Source organism: Mchenga conophoros, linkage group LG17 (genome assembly GCF_057382185.1).
Source record: "Mchenga conophoros isolate Kocher_MC1m ecotype Shallow Benthic linkage group LG17, M_conophoros_male_GT1.1, whole genome shotgun sequence".
Classification (NCBI taxonomy): Eukaryota; Metazoa; Chordata; class Actinopteri; order Cichliformes; family Cichlidae; genus Mchenga; species Mchenga conophoros.
In genome coordinates this window covers 37834244-37857612 of record NC_140542.1, presented here as the reverse complement: position 1 = coordinate 37857612, position 23369 = coordinate 37834244, and the positions used below count along the sequence as shown (strand labels likewise).

Here is a 23369-nt window from a genome sequence, read left to right as displayed (position 1 = left end):
TATTTTTTCTCTCTCTTTTTTTTTGAACAGGTGTACCTACAAAAAATCTTTAACCTCAATGGCATTCAATACCTTTATGTTCTTTTATAGCTACACTATTTAAGATATTAGTATTAAGAGAATAAACAGAAAAACTGAAGGCTATTTGTAGTGTAAAATAAGTAATTGCAACACACCTAAAATATATACAATTTCCCTCGGGAGATGTTGGAGACCAAAGCAAGGTTAAAATCACACTTATTATTTGGTTTACAGTCATTAAATGGCCTGAAACAAAACTCCAAATTAATGTTAATCATGTTTTGTGCGTTTTACATATTCAAAGTAGTAACTGCTAGCTTAAAATGCTCAACTTTAAACCTTAATTCTTTGCACGTAATCCTAAATGTCTCCCTTATATGCATCTTTATATTGTTAAGAATACAACGGCAGGGCTGTTGTATCACTGAGGTTACATCCTCTGCAGTTTTTACCTACTTGGCACTTTAGAAACCTGAGTAAAATTCAGCATTCTTTAATTAAAATGCTAATATGGTGATTTTTTTTTTAATCAGCCAATTTCTGTCATTTATAAATGAACGTATTCCTAAGAGACTTAAACTAGTGAGAGAGTTTGAATGACCTTAAATCCTGACTACATTATGGAAAACTAAAATAAGTCATCGTAATAATTAAAAGTATTTGGCAGCTAGCATTTGATATGTACACAATTCCACTAGTAATTCTATTGTTTTGTACTTATTTATTACTTGTGTGTATGACATTGCACAAATCCAAATATCATTTTTGTCCTTTGTTTTCTTCACATTAATCCCACTGCCTTGAAGCTTCATTTTCTCTGTTGGGCTTCTTAAAATTCACCTAATCTCTATTGCCCGTCCCACCCACTTATCGTGTGGTTTTGTAGTGTCTTCTAAGAGGAGAATATTGAGTAGCATATTGCACTCAGACACTAGTCATTAGGCACAGGAACTGTTGTCTTTGAGATAGGCTGAAGTGGTGGAGGAGAAACAGGAGGAGGGATTATGAGACTAATTCCCTCATAACTTTTTCCCCTCATTAATTTTGTTGGAGGGCATGAGATTCTTTAAATGCTAATGTCCAATAAAGATGTCAGCAATGACATTTTACAGTGACTGCACAGATGTGAACAAGGTTGACTGTGTTGTTGTGGAAGAACTTTTCCCACTCGCCTCATCTTACTTGTCTCACATGTTAATTTGAAGGATCCTTTATTGGGATTAAACATAACGTTCTGACACGTACACTTACTTATCCTTCTTATATTCAAACAAGGTCAGATGCAACGGGTATGTCCTGTCCTCAAAATAACTTTGTGGTACTGCTTGAGTCTAGCTAGAAAAAAATATTGGCAACCACCAGCGGTACCCCTCAGCCTTCTAGTAGACACACAAAATCCTACGTCACCTCATTGTCAAGTTATCGCACTCACATGATTTTCAGAAAACTTAACTCTGAGCTGGAGGTCGAGGTCATTGAGATTCAAACTCAGCCGAGATTTTTAGTAGACACACCTATGACATCAATATGAAGCTCCTACGTGGCCTCTTTCTTGAGTTACCTCATTCACAAAGTTAAGTGTCCCAGCCACGATGACAATAATCCCATGAGATTCTTACAGCTGAGGGGTAAAAATCTACACACAAAACCCCAAAATCAAACATTTCCAGAGGAAATAAACTTTAATTCACATACAATTTGATTCTATTTAATATACATACAATCAAGTATATTTAGAGGAAATTGATCGAGGTCAACGTGGCAACAAGTTGATGAGCCACCAAGAGAAATACATCCTTATTTGTCATCATAGCACACGCACCGATGTACAAAAAGGCAATCCTGTATTTCCTTAACAGCACCCATTAATCACCTAAAAACAAAGGACAAAAATCACTAACACTTCCAGAGTAAAATCAGTCCTTACAATCCCACTACGCTGAATTAGTGTCCAAAAGGTAGCAGGTGAAATGTATCTGTACGCAGCTCCTTTGTTTTCTCCTCCAAGGACAAATCATCGTCTGAAAATCCCTTTTGAAGGGATACGATTGTTTCGACACACAGTCATTCTGCTGAGGCTGACCACATTGCCAAGCTGCAGTCGGCCCTGCGCAGCACCCTTTGGGAGTTTCATGAAAATGCGGCGACACTAAAGGTTTGCATAATATCGGTCCCTGTTCATGTAATCTCTGTACGCAAACTTGGCGTCTCTCTTGCTGTGCGGGATCCGTCCGAACGGCGCATGGTCGTTGAAACATGAGTCGAAGACCTCGTCGACTATTTTCTCCGCCTCGGCTCGGCTAATTTTCCTCACGGCCAGGATGGAGCGAAGGGCGCGGCCTCGGACGCACTCCTGTCCAAGGAAAGCACACGAGTTTGGTTTGAAAATGGAAGCTGCGAGCTAAAATCTGCAAATAATTTTTGACCGGTGAAAGTACCTGATGATGCCGCTTAAAGCCGAAGTTGAATCTAGCAACTTCGTTGGTGAAGGAGCAGTCTCCGCTCAGGTTAGCTGCCCGGATCTGAAACAGAGGCACCAAAAACTAGAATCTTTGAGGAGCTTCACTCTGTGAGGCTTAACCAAATCCTCCCAGAATCCAGTCTCACTACTCATCAGTAAGCTTCACGATGCTTCCAGACACTTAGTCAGGGGGGAGCAACATTAGGGAATCTAAACAGCTGATGCCTCCCTACTGTTGGAAATTCCAGATCATTCTCAGTGGAGCTTTTGGACACTAGTAGTATTATGGAACTTCTCTTGTTATTCAGTCCCAGTTTTCTTGTGAAAAGAAGACTTCACCACTCACCTCTGAACAGGCCAGATGTCTGAAGTTATTGAACCAGTCCACATGGGCCCGGCAGTGGTCAAAGGCATGTATGAGCTCATGCGTTACTACTCGGTTCATGTGGGACTGCTGGTGGATGTTGTTCTGACACAAAACGATCTGGGGGAAAAAAAACCCAACACAAATACGGTCAGTTCTCATAGGCCCGCACGGTCTGCAACACCTCTGTTCTTGTGTTTCCTACCTGAGACGAGGCCGCGTCAAATCCGCCGCTGACCGTCCCGTCACAGTCCTCACAGGAAAAGTGCCGATCTTTAAACACTTTGCTGCATCCAGAGAGGAAAAGTGAAAACACTGTGACGCTCTTTATTTTGTAAAACTGTGCTTTGGCATATTTGTCACACTAACATGTTTAAGAGCAAACAAATTGTAATATTAGACAAAGATAACACTAGTTAATACAAAGTGCAGCTTTTAAAAGATTATTTCATTTATTAAGGGAAAAAACTGTCCAAACCTACCTCACCCTTTGTGAAAAAGTAACTGCGATTAGAACTGCAATCAAGTGTTATAAACAAACTGGTAATGAGTCTTTCACATCACTGGGGAAGAATTTTGTCCCACTCTTCTTTACAGCATTGTAATTTATTTTGGGGGTTTTAGCCATTCAGAGGTGGACTTGCTGGATCGTGCTGCAGAACACAAGTGTGCTTGAGGTTCAGAGCATGAAATGATGACCGAGCTTACAAGCAGTCCAGACCATCACACCACCATGTTTGATTGTTGGTATGCTATTCTCCTTAGTTTAATACCAAATGTAACAAGACACAAAACCTTTCAGAGAGTTCAACTTTTGTCTCATCAGTCCAGAAAATATTTTCCCAAAAGTTTTGGGAATCCTCGTCTCAAATGTGAGACGAGCCTTTATGTTTTCTTTGGTCAGCAGTGGTTTTCTCCTTGGGACTCTACCATGGATGCCCAGTCTCTTTCCTATTGTTGAATCATGAACTCTGACCTTAGATGAGACAACTGAGGCCCGCAGTTCTATAGTTGTTGTTCTGAGTTCTTTTGTGACCTCCTGGGTGAGACATCAGTGCACTCTTAGAGGCACTCCTGGGAAGGTTCATCACATCACTTTTTAAGAGCTTTTAGACGACTTCACTTTGTTGAACAGGTTCTATTTAAAAGATTTCTTAAAGGTCTGGTGGTAAACAGGCCTGGATGTGGTTAAAGAAATTGAACTCTGCTTTCCAAAAACAAAAAAACGTTGAAATATTATCGACAGGTAACTCATGTAGGGTGGGCGATTACTTTTTCACACAGGGCCAAGAAGGTTTGGGTAGGCAAAAATGTATTTATGTTTTGGGGAAGTGAAAATGTTAGTGAATTTGTTACTCTGGAAAAAATTGAAATGGCTTTTTAAGCATTTGTACTTAAGATTTTTATATGTATATAGTAGCTGTAAAACGAATAATCTGCAGCAAAGTTAAACTTGTAAAACTGTTCATTTCGACTGCTTGTTAATAATAAAAAGCAACAGCAAGAGTATCCCCCCTTTCCCATTTGTTGGGACTGCTCTGTATATAGATATCACTACAGTAATATGAGACTAACAGTGGAAGGTCAAGCGTGGTACTTTATTTTGAAGTGGCACGTACCATCCTGAACTCTTCATGGCACTGAGGAGGAGTTTGGCGTAAGGACCTGAGAGAGAAGCACACAAGCTAGTTAGCATTATCATTCACTGCTAACTGAATCAGCTAACGCTAAAAGTGCTGCCAATATAGACTGTGACTTTGTACACTGCAAAAGGCATGCAGTCCCCCGAACCGGCAGGTATTTGCTTCTTACTGCTGAGGTGACGTTCCCTTTTTAAAAAGTAGCTAACACTGATACTCACTGGTTTCCACTGCGAACTGTAACATGACCTGACACTTGTGGTTGAAAGTGAACAGGCTCTCTGCGATTGAGGTCTTTTTGTGCTCTCCCGGTTTTCTCTCCGGGAATAAGTCATATCCATATTCCTCCTCTTGTTTAGTCTGGTCCATTGTGCGAAATGCCCAGAGTATGAAAATGTCACCATGAAGGTCCTCCTGGTTAGCTGCAGACAGCTAGCAGGAGGGGTCGTCACTGTTTTGTAGGTCACGTGGGACATTTAGGTCAAAGGTAATGAATATGGAAATTGAGTTTGTTATCGCTGACGTCACTATTATGAAAAATAAAAATAAAATATAGAAATATAATTCAAAGAAATGCGGAGAGCAATAAAATGTTAGCCTTTTATATAGTTAATTGGCTAGACTACAGTGAAGATCGTCTATTCGGAATGGGCAGAAAAGTCGTTAACTCGAAGTGGGTCTGAGGACCAAAATTAAACCAGTGTATCAAACGTTTTCATTTATAAGCTGAGTATATTTTGTGTTTCGTAGTTAATGTACTGTCAATCTACAGGCGTGTCAGCTTATAACAAATTATATGGAGTGACATTTGTGCCTTTATTATCCAGTCAATAGATTTGCGATTATAGATTGGAGGCAGAGTCCGTGCAGGTTTGGAAATGTGAGTTCAAAATGCAAAAAGTTTTAGATTTTATCTTTTGATGCTAGCCATCCACTGGCGAGTCTTCACTGGAGTGACAGCTTGAAATCATCCACAGTCAGGGAACTTAGATATGTTTACTTGCAATAAAAATACACTGCCTTTAATTTTAAACTTCTCATGTTTGGGCGCACATTAAAGTCACCAAAGTGACCCCACACTAACATAGACGATCTCTGGGTACGTGCAGTGCTGCTCACGCAGAGCAAAGGCTGCTGGGACCTTGCTGTCATGGCTGCGAACGTAAACAGAAAGCTGTGAATAAACGGCACTTTTTTCTTGTAGTTTTTAGCCAAACTAACGGAAGCTAAACTCTAACTGTGAAGCGGGAAGAGAAGTAACAGGTATTTCACACGTTTTGAGCAGCAACAGTCCGTTTATTTTATTTAAGTAAAGCAATGTTTTTGCTAGCCAGCTAGCTTCTAGCCAAAGAAGCGTGACGGCGTGATTCTCGTGTTTTCTTCCCGACTGCCGCACGAACCCAAAGGCGACAAGTGCCGCTAAGAGTTTGTCCCCCAAACAAATGTGTGTTTCACAGGGAGGGACATGTCCGTGGGAAACAAAGCCGCCGAGTTACAGCTTCAGATGCGGCAAAATGTGGAGGAGCTGCACAGCTTTGTGAGGGAGCTGGAGAACTGGGAGGCGGACATCAAGACGAAGGATGAGGAGCTGAGGACAGGGGTGGTTCAGGAGGTTCAGGTATGCCCCCCGCTGCAGACAGCTCGCGAGGCTCTTGGTGAACTGAAGTCCGTCCAGGTGTCAGCAGCTTCTTGTCTCTGTTGTAGAAAAAACTCCCTCCAGTGAGGAACAGGGACTACAGAGCCAAGAAAAGGGAGAAGAAGAAGAAGAAGGAGGAGGAGGTTACTGGAGATGGTGACACAAAAACAGAGGAGGCCAAACAGGCTTCGAGAATAAAATCATACGACTATCAATCCTGGGACAAGTTTGATGTGGTATTTTTAAAAACCTATAAAACACACTTGGCTTTAGAAGTAAAACTTGTATGCAATCTGCTACAACTTTTATTTAATTTGTTTGATTTGTTGTGGCAGGAAAAGGTAATGGAAGAAATGGATAAGGAGGAAGATTGTCCTGCAGAGTCCAACGAGTCAGACTCGGAGGAAGCTTCAGTAGATCCAGAGAAAGCGCTGGCCGAGAAGGAAAAGGTGGATATTATATGTGAGGCATTAAAAAAAGGAAAAATAGATGTAGTACTGTACAGGCCAATCATGATCAACCCAATGTACGACATAGGGTTTTACAGGGGCTTGCAGTCACGATGTAGGTTTAGATGTCCTGCTGAAGGATAAATCTCCAATCAGGTGATCATGCAGGATACATCAAAATAAGTTATATAATCTGAAAGGGTCTGATACTCCTTCAAGGCCAATATAATTTTTTTTTAATACAATTATATTATAACCAAAAACTGCCTTTTTAAAGTGTTTTCCAGGTAAAAACACATCAAACATGTGAGCTATTTGATTACTCTTTGTCACAGACATTTGATTATTGCAGTTTTTACCTGAAACTATGATTTATCCCATTATATTCCAAGTTTCTTATAGAGAGTGTGCACTTGTATTCATTTATCCTTGCTAACAACATTTTTTTTTTTGTCAGATGTTGTTGATTATTCATTTGTGGCCTTCTATATCCAATGTTCCCCTCATAACATGGATGAGCAGTGATTCTCTCGTCTGATCTTTAATTTTTAAAATTTCATGTATTGGCCTTTATAAGTCTAGATACCGATATATCTGCAGATGGTTAATGAGCACTTATATACGTTATGTTGTAGGATTTACAAAGATCAGAAGCCCCCCCCCCCACACACACACACTTTACAGCTATAGTTTCTGTTTAATTTTCAGGGTAACAATTTTTTTAAAGATGGGAAGTACGATTACGCGATTGAATGTTACACGAGAGGAATGGCTGCCGATCCTTACAACCCCGTGCTTCCCACAAACAGAGCTACATCATTCTTCAGGCTCAAAAAGTGAGTCGGAGCACCAAGAATGAAATCACACAATTAGAATGTTTGTGTAGTTTTTTTTAATTTTATTTTTTTCATTATTTTTTCCATTTTGTGTTTGTGCAGGTACGCTGTGGCTGAGTCCGACTGCAACCTGGCAATCGCTCTTGACAGCAAGTATTTCAAAGCGTACGCGCGGAGAGGAGCAGCGCGGTTTGCGCTGAAGAAGTATGAACCTGCATTAGAAGGTAACAAGCGTACCAACAAGACAGTATATTTTAATTTGAGCGCCCTTAGATGACAGTAAAAATATCCTCTGTAGATTACGAGATGGTTCTCAAGCTCGAGCCTGACAACACGGAGGCACAGAATGAAATAAAGAAAATCAGAGAGGTGGGTTAGTGCACAATGTGTGTTTGTGTGCGCACAGTCAACTTGGCGGTTCATCCTCTTTGATCTTCTCCTGTGTCCGCTTCAGGCCCTTGGACATCAGGTGGCTGCCGTTGCAAGCAAAGCTGCAGAGCCCCTGGAGGCCCCTGCAGTCGATCCTGATCAACAGAGACAGATAGAGGAGCAGCAGAGGAGACAGGAGGCGGTTTTCCAGAAGGACAGAGTAGGATTTTTGATGATGATTCATGAAGGTTTTCATGATTTTAGCAGTGTTTCTGCTTTCTTCCAAAAGATCTTAAGTGATGAGGGTTATTGTGTCTCTAGGGGAATGCCTACTTCAAAGAAGGGAAATATGAAGCAGCTGTAGAGTGCTACACCCGAGGCATGGAGGCAGACCACATGAACGTGCTGCTGCCCGCCAACAGAGCCATGGCTTATCTCAAGCTGGAGAAGTAAGGATACTTTTTCTTGACACACATTAAAAAGGCCTTCTTGTTTCTGACTGGCTTTGTTTTTCCTTTCCTTCTGCTGCAGGTTTAAGGAGGCAGAGGAGGACTGCACTAAAGCCATTTTCCTGGACAGTACTTACTCCAAGGCTTTCGCCCGGAGAGGTACAGCCAGAGTGGCACTAGGAAAGCTGGAAGAGGCCAGACAAGGTGCAGTGTGTTTGTGTTTTTATGAGCCCAAAAAACGACATTGTGTCTTCTGTCTGTTTGCTGTTGGGTTGGTTTTAATCTTTGATTCTGTTTGTGTGTGTCACAGACTTTCAGCAGCTGTTGAAACTGGAACCTGGAAACAAGCAAGCCCTTAACGAACTCCAGAAACTGCAGATGGTATGTGTCAAAATCCAGTCATTAGCCCAAAACTAAGTAGTCATAGAAGAAGAAAAACAATTAAATAATGAGTCAAAAGCATTAGCTCCATTAGCTTCTGATGTCTTTATTGGGCTTGAGATTTTTCTCCTCTCACTTTAGTCTTTCTCCTGGTGTTAGTACACAGGCTCCAGTGGCCGTCTGCAGGCTGTGAACGGCTCACAGATGAGAACAGTCCAACCAATAGACAAACCAACACACCTTCGCTCAACCGTGAGTAGCAAATGTCTGTTTAAAAAGCATTTCCTGGATTGCAAGCGTCACTCTTGGCACCCCTTATTGTGAGGGACCAAGCAGCCAAAACAAAGAGGACACAGGCAAAAAAATATCTTCAAAAAGGGTTTTCTTTATTTTAACCCTCAAAAAGTCCAAAATTCAAAACCATACTTAGCAGGCCCATAAAACAGGTCAACTAAATATAACTCTACAAAAAGTAATTTCCAGAAACTTAAACAAAACAAAGTGAGACACAACTTAACTCACAAACTGACCTAATTACAAAGACACATGAGGGTAGCTTTTATAATGATTTGGCCAAACCATTTGAACACAATAGGGGGGGAAACAAAAACACACACTAATATTAACTAAGCACAGAATAACCTAACTAAACCTAAAACACCCCTGCTCCTGGTAAGCCCATGGTTGGTCCTGCTGAGCAGGCATTTTGTCCCCAGAGTCCTCAGCCACACCTTTTGCCCAGACAGGAAACAGCCACCGCCCAAACCCAGGTAACTCAAAGAGAAACATAATTAATATAACAAAACATTTTAGAAAAACCATACAATGCTACTATGTGCGCGCCTCATAATACCAGTGTTAGGTTTAACCAAATGATTAATGAATTATATTAATGAAGAATACTGCAAAGCAAAATAATAAAGTGAAAAATGGACTAATTTACCCCTGTGTGGCTGCTGCCATCACACTTAGACTAGTGTATTTGTAAACTAATATGAACTATGTGAAAGTGGATTTGTGATCCAGCGGAGCTCCGTTTGAACACGCTGCTGAGAGAAGACAAACACTTATTTTGCCATTGCTTGCATGCTATTTTGTTTTGTTTAGTTTTGTTTTGTTTTGCAGGCCCATAAAAATCTTCAGTGCACATGTGACTTTTATTATGTTAATTTTAATCTTTCCTGGAATGACCAGAATCAACGGTGGGGTCCTTTTAATTTTATAAAGCTTGACAAACCTTTTTTTTTCTCTGCAGAAACCTCTGAGGAGGATAGACATCGAGGAAATCAGCGGAAAGATTGTGGTGCCCGAGGGGGAATCAGGGGCATACAAGCCCTTGGTGCAGGAAGTGGTGAAGGAAGTAGAGGAGGCGTCTTCTCCCCTGTCTACATCCCCCAGCGCCAAGATGATCAAAATCGAGGAGCTGTCAGAGGTCCCCTCACAGGCATCAGAAAAGTAGGTGTCAGCATTTTTGAGTATTGCTCTTAACTTTTCTGCACTAGTTGTTATTTTATTGTATCAGTTTTTGTCCTATTAAAAGTTATTCTTCATTTCACCAGACAGCCCAAACAACCAGAGCAGGCAGAAACCGTTCATCCTCCTCCTGAACCATCAACCGAACCTTCCTCAACAGGAACAGACCTGCCTCCTCCACCAACAAACAGCTTCCAGCTGGAGGTGGACCTCCGCAGGATTGGAAACCAGCCCGAAACTGTTTACAGATATCTGAAGGTGAGCCTCCATGCGCTTTTCTTTGTCCCGTCTTCCTCCCCTCACCTCACCCAGTCGCAGCAGATGAGCCTGGTTCTGCTGTTAAAAGGAAGTTCTTCCTTCCCACTGTTGCCAAAGCGCTTGCTCATAGTGTCATATGATTGTGGGGGCTTTCTCTGTTTTCATTATATTTTTGTAGAGTGTTTACCTTACAATAAAAAAGCGCCTTGAGGCCACTGTTATTGTGATTGGGCGAGTATAAATAAAATAAAATTGAATTTCTATCAAGTTATCAAAGATTTTTGGCTAACAGGAAATAGCTGTTCTGAACCAAATGTTTAAAAAAATGAAAATAGGCTGCTGGAGTTTGTTTTAGCTGAAATTGTCGTCTTTGTTCTTGCTTTTTTTGTTTGTCTTGTGTTTTTATGTACAGCAAATAAAATCTGAGGCTTACGCCAAGATTTTCCACAACTCCCTCGAACCTGATATCCTCAGTCTTATCCTGAGGACTCTACATGACTTCTACATCAAGTAAGTTTTTTTTTTTGTTTTTTTTTTTAAATGGTGTCTACGTCAAAGTTATGGTTAATCGTAGTATTATTATGCATTAAGCATCCTGTTATTTTCAGTCATACTCAGACAAATAGGTGCAGCTAAACTCTTAAAGTAGTGAACACGTGTAGCTCTGTGGTGGATTTAAAAAAACAGCTTTGTTTGCAGGAATGAAGAGCCGGCCGTCATACTGGAGACTCTCAGGAGTCTTGCAAGCGTGAGGCGCTTCGATATGGCTGTTATGTTCATGTCATCACCAGAGAAGAAAGGTGGAGTCTTTACATGATGCGCCGCTGCAAACGGCTCATAGGTTCACTTTGTCTTTTTCATCCACATTTTTCCAGCATATTGATCATTTCTGGGGGGGTTTCTTTTCCTCACAGTGCTCAAAGAACTGTTTGACTTTCTTCACCAAGCCGACCTGGACAGATCATCTATCACGGCTTTGCAGAAGAAGTATGGCGTGTAATTGCATTGAATGGAAATTTGGCGCCTCAGACTTTGCATTTCAGAGAAAACCAAAAAAATCAGCTGTTGTTTGTTTGCTGAATAAACTTTTGTTTAATAAGACTGCAGAGATGTGAATCTTTCCTCTGGAAAGGCGCTGTCGTTTTCTGTCATAAGCGAGTTTATTTAAAGTTGGAGGCTGGGAATTCAGTTTCAGCTGCATTTTAATAAAAAATAAAGAAAAACTTTTCACAGAGGTTCACTTGACTGTTGATTAAGATAGACTCTGCAATTTGCAAATGCAATAAAAGCAGATGTTTACCTTCAATAGCAAGAAATTGTTCAGAAATGTAAATGGAACCAAGTTATTAATCACAGATCCTTTATGGGGTTTTTGGAATATCTAGGCAGGCATACAGAGGCGATATTTAAACGTACCACTCCTGTTGTCCCAAATTTAAGTTTGTAAAAGTTTAATTGAGAATTAAAGGTTTTAATCAAATTTTAGTTGTGTTAAAACTCTGTAACAATATGAATGGGTCTGTGTGAGCAGTTTGAAGTAAGCCAAGAAAACTAAATACGTTTTCAGTAAACTGAACACCAAATAAAGAATCTTTTTTTAATGTGTTTGGACTTCGATAATTTGATGAGTCTCCCCAGGTGTGAGAAATGGAAGAAAATGAGTTTTAGTAAATACCCAAGCTGTTGAGTCTTAATAAAATCCAGGAAAATGTGGAACCGAAAGGTTGATTCTGTTCATCTGGATGCAGCGTTTTCAGTGGGAGAAACGTTTGGTCCAATCCAAGTGACGTCTTCAGTCTCAGCTGACTGCAGGTTTCACCAATTTTGTAAACAGTACATTTGCATAATGACTGAAACCAGCCCACTGAATGAACAATGGGCTGTGAGGTCAGTTCATTGATCAATATGCAAATTGTCATGATCAAAGACCTGAGTATCACTCACACACTCACAGCATTGTAATATGGTGACAGATGGACCCTTAGGCCCCCTCTCCAGTTCAGAGATGTCCTTTTCCTTAAATGACCTCTTTGATTGCCGATCAAACCAGCGTTCCTCCCTGTCCAGGATGTGTACATCCCCATCATTAAAAGAGTGTCCACTGACGAGGTAGCTCTTCTGTGTTGTGCCATCCGCTTAGCCAGATGTTTGGTTTCCGCGATGTATAAATCATGGCAATCCTCCTGGCACAGCGTACGCTATATTACTGTGTTGGAGGACCGATTCCTTGGGGTGGACCAATTTTAGGCGCAGCGTGTTTTGGGCTTTAAGCACCACAGAGACTCGGTGTTTAGAAAAAATGTGTCTCAACTGTTCTGATACTCCTGACACATCAAGGATCACTAAGGGTTTTAGCTTAGGGAGCATGTTCTTCAGCTTCCCTGGCCGCTGTGTCTGTGGGGATGGTGTTGGCTCTATGTTGTAGTGTCCTGATGACACCCAGTCTGTGCTCAAGTGGGTGATGAGAGTATGTGGTAGTTGTAAATAGTAAATGTGGTAGTGCAGCTACAGAATGGGTAAACATAGCCTTGCACATACAGTATATATGTTACTGATGCTTGTGCAGAGCGGACCAGTGGGTGCAGTTCTTCTAGCGTCTCCATGTCAGTGAGGCTCTGCAGTGAAAAGCACATAAATCAGTGCACATGAACAACAGCTACAAACACCGAGCCATTTTCTGATGGGCACAGAAGAGATGCCAGTCTAAATTTTGTTGTACTTGTATAACGACAACAAAGATGATCCTATCCTGTTATTGTAATTACAATAAGTGGAGTTATTTCAGTTGCAGGTTGTAACACACAGTAGCATCTTGATGAATCTAACTCACCCAACCACCTTCAGTGTGAATGCCTACCAAACTGTTGCATATGTCTGCATATTTTTAAAATGCAAATGTTAGCTTTTGTACAGCAGGTGGAGCCAAAGCTAAAACAAGACTAGCTAAATGAGAAACTGGGCATGCTTTCCAGTTCCAGAGCAGTTTTAAGACTATACACACACTCTTACAGGTGATTTCACTGCACGGTCAGATTTTATTTGTTCAGATTTTCAGGATACAGAAGAAAATATCTTGCCACGTGTAAGTCGTCCTGATCCCATACGTTCTTGTTCACATGCTAAAGAATGTCACAAATATCTTAATAGCTACGCCTCGTATGCGCCGTCCCTTCTGTACTCTGATATGAAAGTCCTTTCAGCTTCACTGATTAGAAAGTACAAATAGAGACTGGCCCATTGTAAACAAGTGAGACGAGCATAAAGTGCTGCATTGTCAGGTTGCAGGTGAGTCATTCACTCTCAAAGCCATTTTATCTTGAGCTGATTCACAAAGGCCGGAAAATCTGACAGAGAAAAACACACATATATGAAAAAGAAACATTTAACAGTGAGATAAAAACTCCACATCTTTATTGTAGTTAACACTATAGTAGCAAATAATAATAATTGTAAAAAATGCTTAGAAAATTAATAACAGATTGTCACGGTGCTTGGTATTTTGACAAAGCTTATTTATTTATTTATTTTCTGAAAAGTTGCAGTGAAGTTGCAATGTGTTTGACCCCTCTGGGCCACTGTACTTTTGGGATTTTCAAGGTTGTTTTCTTCACGTCCATTCTCTCATAGTTTCTTAGTGTCTGGTTTCAGTCTGCTTTTAGTTAGTGCCTTCCATTTTGTTAAGGCTCCACCACCAAGGTAGATGTTCCCACTTTTAGTTACTTCCTGTTTTAATATGGTACCTATTTGTCTTCAGCATTTTGTATTTAGCTTTACTTCCCCATGCCTCTGAGTGTTTGTACCTGTGTGCTGTTCCCCAGCTGTGAGCTCTTCCCTTGATTAGCCTTGTGTGTATGAGCAGCTTTAGTTTTCCCTCATTCTTTGTCTATGTGTTTCTTAGTTTAGTTTTTCCTTGCTCTCATGTTTTCCCTGGATTTTGTTACCTTTTCGACTTTGTTTTAATTTGGACTGTTGCTTCATATATTCGTTAAATATACATTGTAAGTTTTCATTTCAAGGTCCACTAACAAGACAGATAATTGCAAAAATAACAACAATACAACAGCTGATTACATCATATCTGAGGCGAGTTCTGTCGCTACTCGATCACAGTGTGAAGGAAGCAGGAATGATGAAGGCCAGCAGCAGCACAGCTGAAGATTCTTCAAGACGAGTGGCCAGGCTGCGGTTTGCCGCTGAACAGGAAAAAGCAAAAATATGTGTCAAGTCAACACTTGAACCACACGACTGGACTAACTGTGGAAAAATGACTTCCTGCAGCTTCTGCTGGACTCTACACACAGTCCTGTCTTGATGCATGCTCAATCATCCAGGTAAGGAAATCCCAAAAAGTTGATTCTGTTCATTTGGACTCGTTTTCAGCAGGAGTTTTGTCACTTGGATGAGTGAAAATGTAACGTCCAGATGAACACAATCAACTTTCTGGGATTCACTGTGATCACGTGATTCCAAAAGAGAAGGAAGTCTCACAAGATCAGATGATATTTGGTTTTAACTTAACTTTAGCAAGTAGCAACACAAATGATGCACTGCCTAATAAGAAGTTCTCAGTGTCTTTATTGTTAACTCGCAGACTTAAAAACCTTTACGTACATGCCACCTGCAGAGACTGAGTCGTGGAGATGTAAAGATGTGAGAGGGAGTTCTGAGCTTTGCAGGTCAGAGACCCAGAGAGAGTGCTGGGAGGTGGAACGATGGAAACCGGGTTTCCTTCTACAGTACTGAATGTCATGCCATCGAAGTCAACTCTCCATATGTAGTTGCAGGAGGGGTAGCACTCAGCCGAACAGGTGAAGTTGGACGCAACTCCTGTTGTGAGATTTCCTGGGCCACGTATCTGTATGTTTGAAGGTCCGGCTGAAAAGTTTGAAAATAAAAAACATTTTCTTGAAGTTATTGCTGCTAAGACAACTTACGAGATCAAACTGAATCTTGCTGTCACTACCTGCTGCTTGCAGCATCTTTTGGGCAGTGGCTGCTGTTTTGGTAACAGGATTGACAGCTGTGCACGTCAGGTTTTGGGCTGCCTGTAGTTCTGTAAGCTGCAAGCTCAGCTCTGGGCCCTGGGAAGTCACATTCCCCCAGGTCCAGGTGAACTGACATGCAGGGTAACAACTGGCCGAGCACTGAAAACTGTACAGTATCCCCAGAGTCATTACATCAACCACACTCATGGCTACTGACGCTGGTCCATCTGAGGTTAGAAGCAGAACAGACAAGATAAAAAGCTTAATTTCTTACTCAACGCGGCAAATGCTTTGCTAATAGAAAGATACATATTTCAGTTATATTGTGGAATATGTTTTTTTCCTTATTTTGCTTGTTTTAGCCACTGTATGATTTGCCTTTATCACAAATTACTGCATCAATGTAGTCTGACACAGAGGCAGTGACTGAGGTGTCAGTGAAACAGAGGTTGCTTTGATAGTCATACACATGGTTAGCAAACCATGATGGATGCTCATGTAAACACAGCTAAAATATCAAACAGCAAGCTCAGTTTCATGAACACTTCTGAACTTTCAGCTTTAAACTGAACTCTGATACCTGTCATGTGTAGAACAAGAATACTGAATGCGTTGAAGCTTTCTGGGAAGAAACTGAACCAACATTCACAGCTATTAGGACTTAGACTGTAAGATTTCCATCAGTTAAGGGGGAAATTTGAAAATCTATGTGTACCATAAATGGATATGGCTAATTATTTATTTAGGTTTGACTCTCATCATCCACTGGAGCACAAACTGGGTATCATCAGGACGCTACAACACAGAACGAACACCATCCCCACTGACACAGCAGCCAGGGAAGCAGAAGAACATCGTGCCAAGAAAGCCCTGAGTAAATGTGGTTGTGCCAGCTGGGCATTTGTCAAAGCTGTGAAGGCGCCTAAAAATGCTTCAGGTGATCCAGAAGAGAAGAAAGACAAAAACTGCCCAAGCAAAATCCTTTCATGATTCCTTATGTGTCAGGAGTATCAGAACAGCTGAGACGTATTGTCTCAAAACATCGCTTCTCAGTGGCTTTTAAACCCCAAGATGCACTACGCCAAAAATGGGTCCACTCCAACGACTGCGTCCCCCGGCACAGAGTAATACAGTGTACACGGTTAAGTGCCAGCTGGATTTATACAGTAAACAACCTCTGGTTAAGCAGATGGTATAAAACAGAAAAGCTAACTACTCAGGCCAGGACTCTGCAGTCCTTTTCCGCCTACAGGCGAGTGGCCACTCTTGTTCAATGACAATGATGAGGGTGTAAACACCCTGGACCAGGAGGAACGCCACCTCTGAAACAATTTGCATATCAGTGATCGTGAAGCTGACCTCACAGCCCGTCAGCAGTGCAAGTTTCAGTCATTGTGCAAATGTACTGTTTATAAGGTTTGCGGACAAAACTCCCACTGAAAATGTAACGTCCAGATGAACACAATCAACTTTCTGGGATTCACTGTGATCACATGATTCCAAAAGAGAATGAAGTCTCACAAGATCAGATGATATTTGGTTTTAACTTAACTTAACTTTAGCAAGTAGCAACACAAGTGATGCACTGCCTAATAAGAAGTTCTCAGTGTCTTTATTGTTAACTCGCAGACTTAAAAACCTTTACGTACATGCCACCTGCAGAGACTGAGTCGTGGAGATGTAAAGATGTGAGAGGGAGTTCTGAGCTTTGCAGGTCAGAGACCCAGAGAGAGTCCTGGGAGGTGGAACGATGGAAACAGGGTTTCCTTCTACAGTACTGAATGTCATGCCATCGAAGTCAACTCTCCATATGTAGTTGCAGGAGGGGTAGCACTCAGCCGAACAGGTGAAGTTGGACGCAACTCCTGTAGTGAGATTTCCTGGGCCACGTATCTGTATGTTTGAAGGTCCGGCTGAAAAGTTTGAAAATAAAAAACATTTGCTTGAAGTTATTGCTGCTAAGACAACTTACGAGATCAAACTGAATCTTGCTGTCACTACCTGCTGCTTGCAGCATCTTTTGGGCAGCGGCTGCTGTTTTGGTAACAGGATTGACAGCTGTGCACGTCAGGTTTTGGGCTGCCTGTAGTTCTGTAAGCTGCAAGCTCAGCTCTGGGCCCTGGGAAGTCACATTCCCCCAGGTCCAGGTGAACTGACATGCAGGGTAACAACTGGCCGAGCACTGAAAACTGTACAGTATCCCCAGAGTCACTACATCAACCCCACTGAGCACCACTGAGGATGGTCCATCTGAGGTTAGAAGCAGAACAGACAAGATAAAAAGCTTAATTTCTTACTCAACGCGGCAAATGCTTTGCTAATAGAAAGATACATATTTCAGTTATATTGTGGAATATGTTTTTTTCCTTATTTTGCTTTTTTTAACCACTGTATTATTTGCCTTTATCACAAATTACTGCATCAATGTAGTCTGACACAGAGGCAGTGACTGAGGTGTCAGTGAAACAGAGGTTGCTTTGATAGTCATACACATGGTTAGTAGGGGTGCAACGATACTCGTATCGATATTGAATCGTTCGATACAGTGCTTTCGGTTCGGTACGCATATGTATCGAACAATACAAAATTTTAAATTTATTTTATCAACTTTCCTTCTGACGATGCTGTCTGTGTTGAGCGCTCAGTGGATCTGCGCTCGACAGTGCAGCCTAGGCGGAGTAGTCGAACCCAGATTCACTGAGCGCAGGGCAAGCTAGCAGACAGAAGTTAAGCTCTCGTTGCAACATGGCAAATTGAACCTCCCCCACCCTCATTCAGATCTGGCGTTTGGAACTATTTTGGTCTTCATGTGAAGTATGACCCTGAAGATAAGCGCGTCATGGACTAAAGTAAAACAGTATGTCGGATGTGCCACGCAATGCTCAATTACATTGGTGGGAACTACTGCGTTAGCGCAGTTAGCTCGTTAACGTGTTGATGCCATCCAGCCCCACGCACAGGGCGATCCGCGGTAGCTCGTTAACGAAGATTTGCCGTGTTGTGGCGTTAACATCATTTCAGATTAACGCTGACAGCACTAGTGGGAACACAACGAATATGACTGCACATTTACGCCGACATCATCCTAGTGCAAAGACAAATGGAAGCAGACAAAAACAACAAGCACGCATGCTACAAACTTTACCCGAGTCATTTAGACAGCCGTTAGCACGTGATTCTCCTTATGGGGACCTGATATGTTTAATATGCTGCTGAGAGTATACCCCAGAAGAAGCGTATAGTATAGCTTTTATTTTGGAAAGAGCCATTTCTCTGTAATAAACTCTCTTTTCCAAAGATGAGTGATTTCTCAATCAGATTTATTATTTTATCCCTTTGTTGTTCCAGCAACATTAAATTTTAAAACTGTACTTTTGAGTTAAAATATATATTTATAATTTTAATAAATGACAAATGAAAAAAGCATGAACATTTTTTTTGTATCGAAAAAATATCGAACCGTGACACCAAAGTATCGAACCGAACCGTGAATTTTGTGCATTGTTGCACCCCTAATGGTTAGCAAACCATGATGGATGCTCATGTAAACACAGCTAAAATATCAAACAGTAAGCTCAGTTTCATGAACACTTACGAACTTTCAGCTTTAAACTGAACTCTGATACCTGTCATGTGTAGAACAAGAAAACTGAATGCGTTGAAGCTTTCTGGGAAGAAACTGAACCAACATTCACAGCTATTAGGACTTAGACTGTAAGATTTCCAGCTGGATTTATACAGTAAACAACCTCTGGTTAAGCAGATGGTATAAAACAGAAAAGCTAACTACTCAGGCCAGGACTCTGCAGTCCTTTTCCGCCTACAGGCGAGTGGCCACTCTTGTTCAATGACAATGATGAGGGTGTAAACACCCTGGACCAGGAGGAACGCCACCTCTGAAACAATTTGCATTTCAGTGATCGTGAAGCTGACCTCACAGCCCGTCAGCAGTGCAAGTTTCAGTCATTATGCAAATGTACTGTTTATAAGGTTTGCAGACAAAACTCCCAATGAAAATGTAACGTCCAGATGAACACAATCAGCTTTCTGGGATTCACTGTGATCACGTGATTCAAAGTCTCACAGCAAACAGATGAACAAATGACAAAAGTCCCCACAAGATCAGATGATATTTGGTTTTTAACTTAACTTTACTTTAGCAAGTAGCAACACAAATGATGCACTGCCTAATAAGAAGTTCTCAGTGTCTTTATTGTTAACTCGCAGACTTAAAAACCTTTACGTACATGCCACCTGCAGAGACTGAGTCGTGGAGATGTAAAGATGTGAGAGGGAGTTCTGAGCTTTGCAGGTCAGAGACCCAGAGAGAGTGCTGGGAGGTGGAACGATGGAAACCGGGTTTCCTTCTACAGTACTGAATGTCATGCCATCGAAGTCAACTCTCCATATGTAGTTGCAGGAGGGGTAGCACTCAGCCGAGCAGGTGAAGTTGGACGCAACTCCTGTAGTGAGAATTCCTGGGCCACGTATCTGTATGTTTGAAGGTCCGGCTGAAAAGTTTGAAAATAAAAAACATTTGCTTGAAGTTATTGCTGCTAAGACAACTTACGAGATCAAACTGAATCTTGCTGGCACTACCTGCTGCTTGCAGCATCTTTTGGGCAGTGGCTGCTGTTTTGGTAACAGGATTGACAGCTGTGCACGTCAGGTTTTGGGCTGCCTGTAGTTCTGTAAGCTGCAAGCTCAGCTCTGGGCCCTGGGAAGTCACATTCCCCCAGGTCCAGGTGAACTGACATGCAGGGTAACAACTGGCCGAGCACTGAAAACTGTACAGTATCCCCAGAGTCACTACATCAACCCCACTGAGCACCACTGAGGATGGTCCATCTGAGGTTAGAAGCAGAACAGACAAGATAAAAAGCTTCATTTCTTACTCAACGCGGCAAATGCTTTGCTAATAGAAAGATACATATTTCAGTTATATTGTGGAATATGTTTTTTTCCTTATTTTGCTTTTTTTAACCACTGTATTATTTGCCTTTATCACAAATTACTGCATCAATGTAGTCTGACACAGAGGCAGTGACTGAGGTGTCAGTGAAACAGAGGTTGCTTTGATAGTCATACACATGGTTAGTAGGGGTGCAACGATACTCGTATCGATATTGAATCGTTCGATACAGTGCTTTCGGTTCGGTACGCATATGTATCGAACAATACAAATTTTTTAATTTATTTTATCAACTTTCCTTCTGACGATGCTGTCTGTGTTGAGCGCTCAGTGGATCTGCGCTCGACAGTGCAGCCTAGGCGGAGTAGTCGAACCCAGATTCACTGAGCGCAGGGCAAGCTAGCAGACAGAAGTTAAGCTCTCGTTGCAACATGGCAAATTGAACCTCCCCCACTCTAGTTCAGATGTGGCGTTTGGAACTATTTTGGTCTTCATGTGACGTATGACTCTGAAGGTAAGCGTGTCATGGACAAAAGTAAAACAGTATGTCGGATGTGCCACGCAATGCTCAATTACATGGGTGGGAACTACTGCGTTAGTGCAGTTAGCTCGTTAACGTGTTGATGCCATCCAGCCCCACGCACAGGGCGATCCGCGGTAGCTCGTTAACGAAGATTTGCCGTGTTGTGGCGTTAACATCATTTCAGATTAACGCTGACAGCACTAGTGGGAACACAACGAATATGACTGCACATTTACGCCGACATCATCCTAGTGCAAAGACAAGTGGAAGCAGACAAAAACAACAAGCACGCATGCTACAAACTTTACCCGAGTCATTTAGACAGCCGTTAGCACCTGATTCTCCTTATGGGGACCTGATATGTTTAATATGCTGCTGAGAGTATACCCCAGAAGAAGCCTATAGTATAGCTTTTATTTTGGAAAGAGCCATTTCTCTGTAATAAACTCTCTTTTCCAAAGATGAGTGATTTCTCAATCAGATTTATTATTTTATCCCTTTGTTGTTCCAGCAACATTAAATTTTAAAACTGTACTTTTGAGTTAAAATATATTTATAATTTTAATAAATGACAAATGAAAAAAGCATGAACATTTTTTGTATCGAAAAAATATCGAACCGTGACACCAAAGTATCGAACCGAACCGTGAATTTTGTGCATTGTTGCACCCCTAATGGTTAGCAAACCATGATGGATGCTCATGTAAACACAGCTAAAATATCAAACAGTAAGCTCAGTTTCATGAACACTTACGAACTTTCAGCTTTAAACTGAACTCTGATACCTGTCATGTGTAGAACAAGAAAACTGAATGCGTTGAAGCCTTCTGGGAAGAAACTGAACCAATATTCACAGCTATTAGGACTTAGACTGTAAGATTTCCAGCTGGATTTATACAGTAAACAACCTCTGGTTAAGCAGATGGTATAAAACAGAAAAGCTAACTACTCAGGCCAGGACTCTGCAGTCCTTTTCCGCCTACAGGCGAGTGGCCACTCTTGTTCAATGACAATGATGAGGGTGTAAACACCCTGGACCAGGAGGAACGCCACCTCTGAAACAATTTGCATTTCAGTGATCGTGAAGCTGACCTCACAGCCCGTCAGCAGTGCAAGTTTCAGTCATTGTGCAAATGTACTGTTTATAAGGTTTGCGCACAAAACTCCCACTGAAAATGTAACGTCCAGATGAACACAATCAGCTTTCTGGGATTCACTGTGATCACGTGATTCAAAGTCTCACAGCAAACAGATGAACAAATGACAAAAGTCCCCACAAGATCAGATGATATTTGGTTTTAACTTAACTTAACTTTAGCAAGTAGCAACACAAATGATGCACTGCCTAATAAGAAGTTCTCAGTGTCTTTATTGTTAACTCGCAGACTTAAAAACCTTTACATACATGCCACCTGCAGAGACTGAGTCGTGGAGATGTAAAGATGTGAGAGGGAGTTCTGAGCTTTGCAGGTCAGAGACCCAGAGAGAGTCCTGGGAGGTGGAACGATGGAAACCGGGTTTCCTTCTACAGTACTGAATGTCATGCCATCGAAGTCAACTCTCCATATGTAGTTGCAGGAGGGGTAGCACTCAGCCGAGCAGGTGAAGTTGGACGCAACTCCTGTAGTGAGAATTCCTGGGCCACGTATCTGTATGTTTGAAGGTCCGGCTGAAAAGTTTGAAAATAAAAAACATTTGCTTGAAGTTATTGCTGCTAAGACAACTTACGAGATCAAACTGAATCTTGCTGTCACTACCTGCTGCTTGCAGCATCTTTTGGGCAGTGGCTGCTGTTTTGGTAACAGGATTGACAGCTGTGCACGTCAGGTTTTGGGCTGCCTGTAGTTCTGTAAGCTGCAAGCTCAGCTCTGGGCCCTGGGAAGTCACATTCCCCCAGGTCCAGGTGAACTGACATGCAGGGTAACAACTGGCCGAGCACTGAAAACTGTACAGTATCCCCAGAGTCACTACATCAACCCCACTGAGCACCACTGAGGATGGTCCATCTGCTGGGAATGGTTGAACAGATAAAGCTGTTACATTCAAGTAAGTTATTGGATTGTAATTTTTGACAAAAGTTCGAGATAAAACATCATTTTTATAAGATTTAGAAACATAGTGATCGAGGAATCTTACATGTAGAGTCTGCTGTGGTTCTAAGTAGCTCAGTTGTGTTGCCATAAAATCCTTTATCATGAAAAATGTACAAATTTCATGTCAAATTAACACCATATATTCCATATGTTCCAGGTCACACTACAATAAATAAATTCAACTTTTAATTCAATAAGTCCATAAAAAAGTTTCACCATACCATTTTCATAAAAATCTGATAACCTGCGCTTAGATAATTCCAACTCATGCAAGCGGACGTGAGGTGTGTGTGTCTTCCTTACCAGGCAGACACGTGAGCAGCAGCAGACAGGCTGACTGATGAACCATGGTGTCCGCAGATGCTGAAGTATCCACTCTCTTATGATCATAAAGACTGTACAGTCCTTATAATACATGGGAGAAATGGTATGCCCACTGTTATCAACCACTCAACACAAAAAGCAAACAACCTCGAGGGGTAAAAGAAGTACATGTTGGTTATCAGCTGGTTCTTTTGT

At 41.6% G+C, this 23369-nt stretch overlaps 3 protein-coding genes across 4 annotated transcripts; 1 reads left to right on the top strand and 2 right to left on the bottom strand.

The window, feature by feature from the left end:
• Positions 1-1684: 1684 nt before the first annotated feature.
• On the bottom strand, positions 1685-5096 carry atp23 (ATP23 metallopeptidase and ATP synthase assembly factor homolog). Its single transcript, XM_085252091.1, has 6 exons — positions 4708-5096; positions 4466-4511; positions 3052-3133; positions 2829-2966; positions 2460-2543; positions 1685-2374 (listed from the first exon to the last, which is right to left on the bottom strand). Exons 1-6 carry the CDS (start codon positions 4853-4855, stop codon positions 2171-2173), a joined length of 702 nt encoding a protein of 233 aa, XP_085108217.1. The 5' UTR covers positions 4856-5096; the 3' UTR covers positions 1685-2170.
• rpap3 (RNA polymerase II associated protein 3) lies at positions 4508-11569 on the top strand. 2 transcript variants are annotated; one of them, XM_085252089.1, is made up of 17 exons: positions 4508-4643; positions 5944-6104; positions 6191-6358; positions 6458-6571; positions 7280-7407; positions 7510-7631; positions 7706-7776; positions 7862-7996; positions 8098-8225; positions 8308-8429; positions 8536-8606; positions 8766-8858; positions 9862-10061; positions 10166-10337; positions 10750-10847; positions 11037-11137; positions 11252-11569. In XM_085252089.1, the coding sequence occupies exons 1-17, from the start codon at positions 4622-4624 to the stop codon at positions 11335-11337; spliced, it is 1992 nt and encodes a 663-aa protein (XP_085108215.1). In that variant the 5' UTR covers positions 4508-4621; the 3' UTR covers positions 11338-11569. The 2 variants fall into 2 exon arrangements, with proteins under 2 accessions (XP_085108215.1, XP_085108216.1); XM_085252090.1 differs by lacking the exon at positions 4508-4643 and adding an exon at positions 5611-5749.
• Positions 11570-13522: 1953 nt separating this feature from the next.
• LOC146555896 (uncharacterized) lies at positions 13523-23213 on the bottom strand. The gene is made up of 11 exons (XM_085252237.1): positions 23154-23213; positions 22894-22944; positions 22515-22763; positions 22163-22426; positions 19922-20170; positions 19570-19833; positions 17324-17572; positions 16972-17235; positions 15301-15549; positions 14949-15212; positions 13523-14530 (listed from the first exon to the last, which is right to left on the bottom strand). The coding sequence occupies exons 1-11, from the start codon at positions 23197-23199 to the stop codon at positions 14442-14444; spliced, it is 2238 nt and encodes a 745-aa protein (XP_085108363.1). The 5' UTR covers positions 23200-23213; the 3' UTR covers positions 13523-14441.
• Positions 23214-23369: the final 156 nt, after the last annotated feature.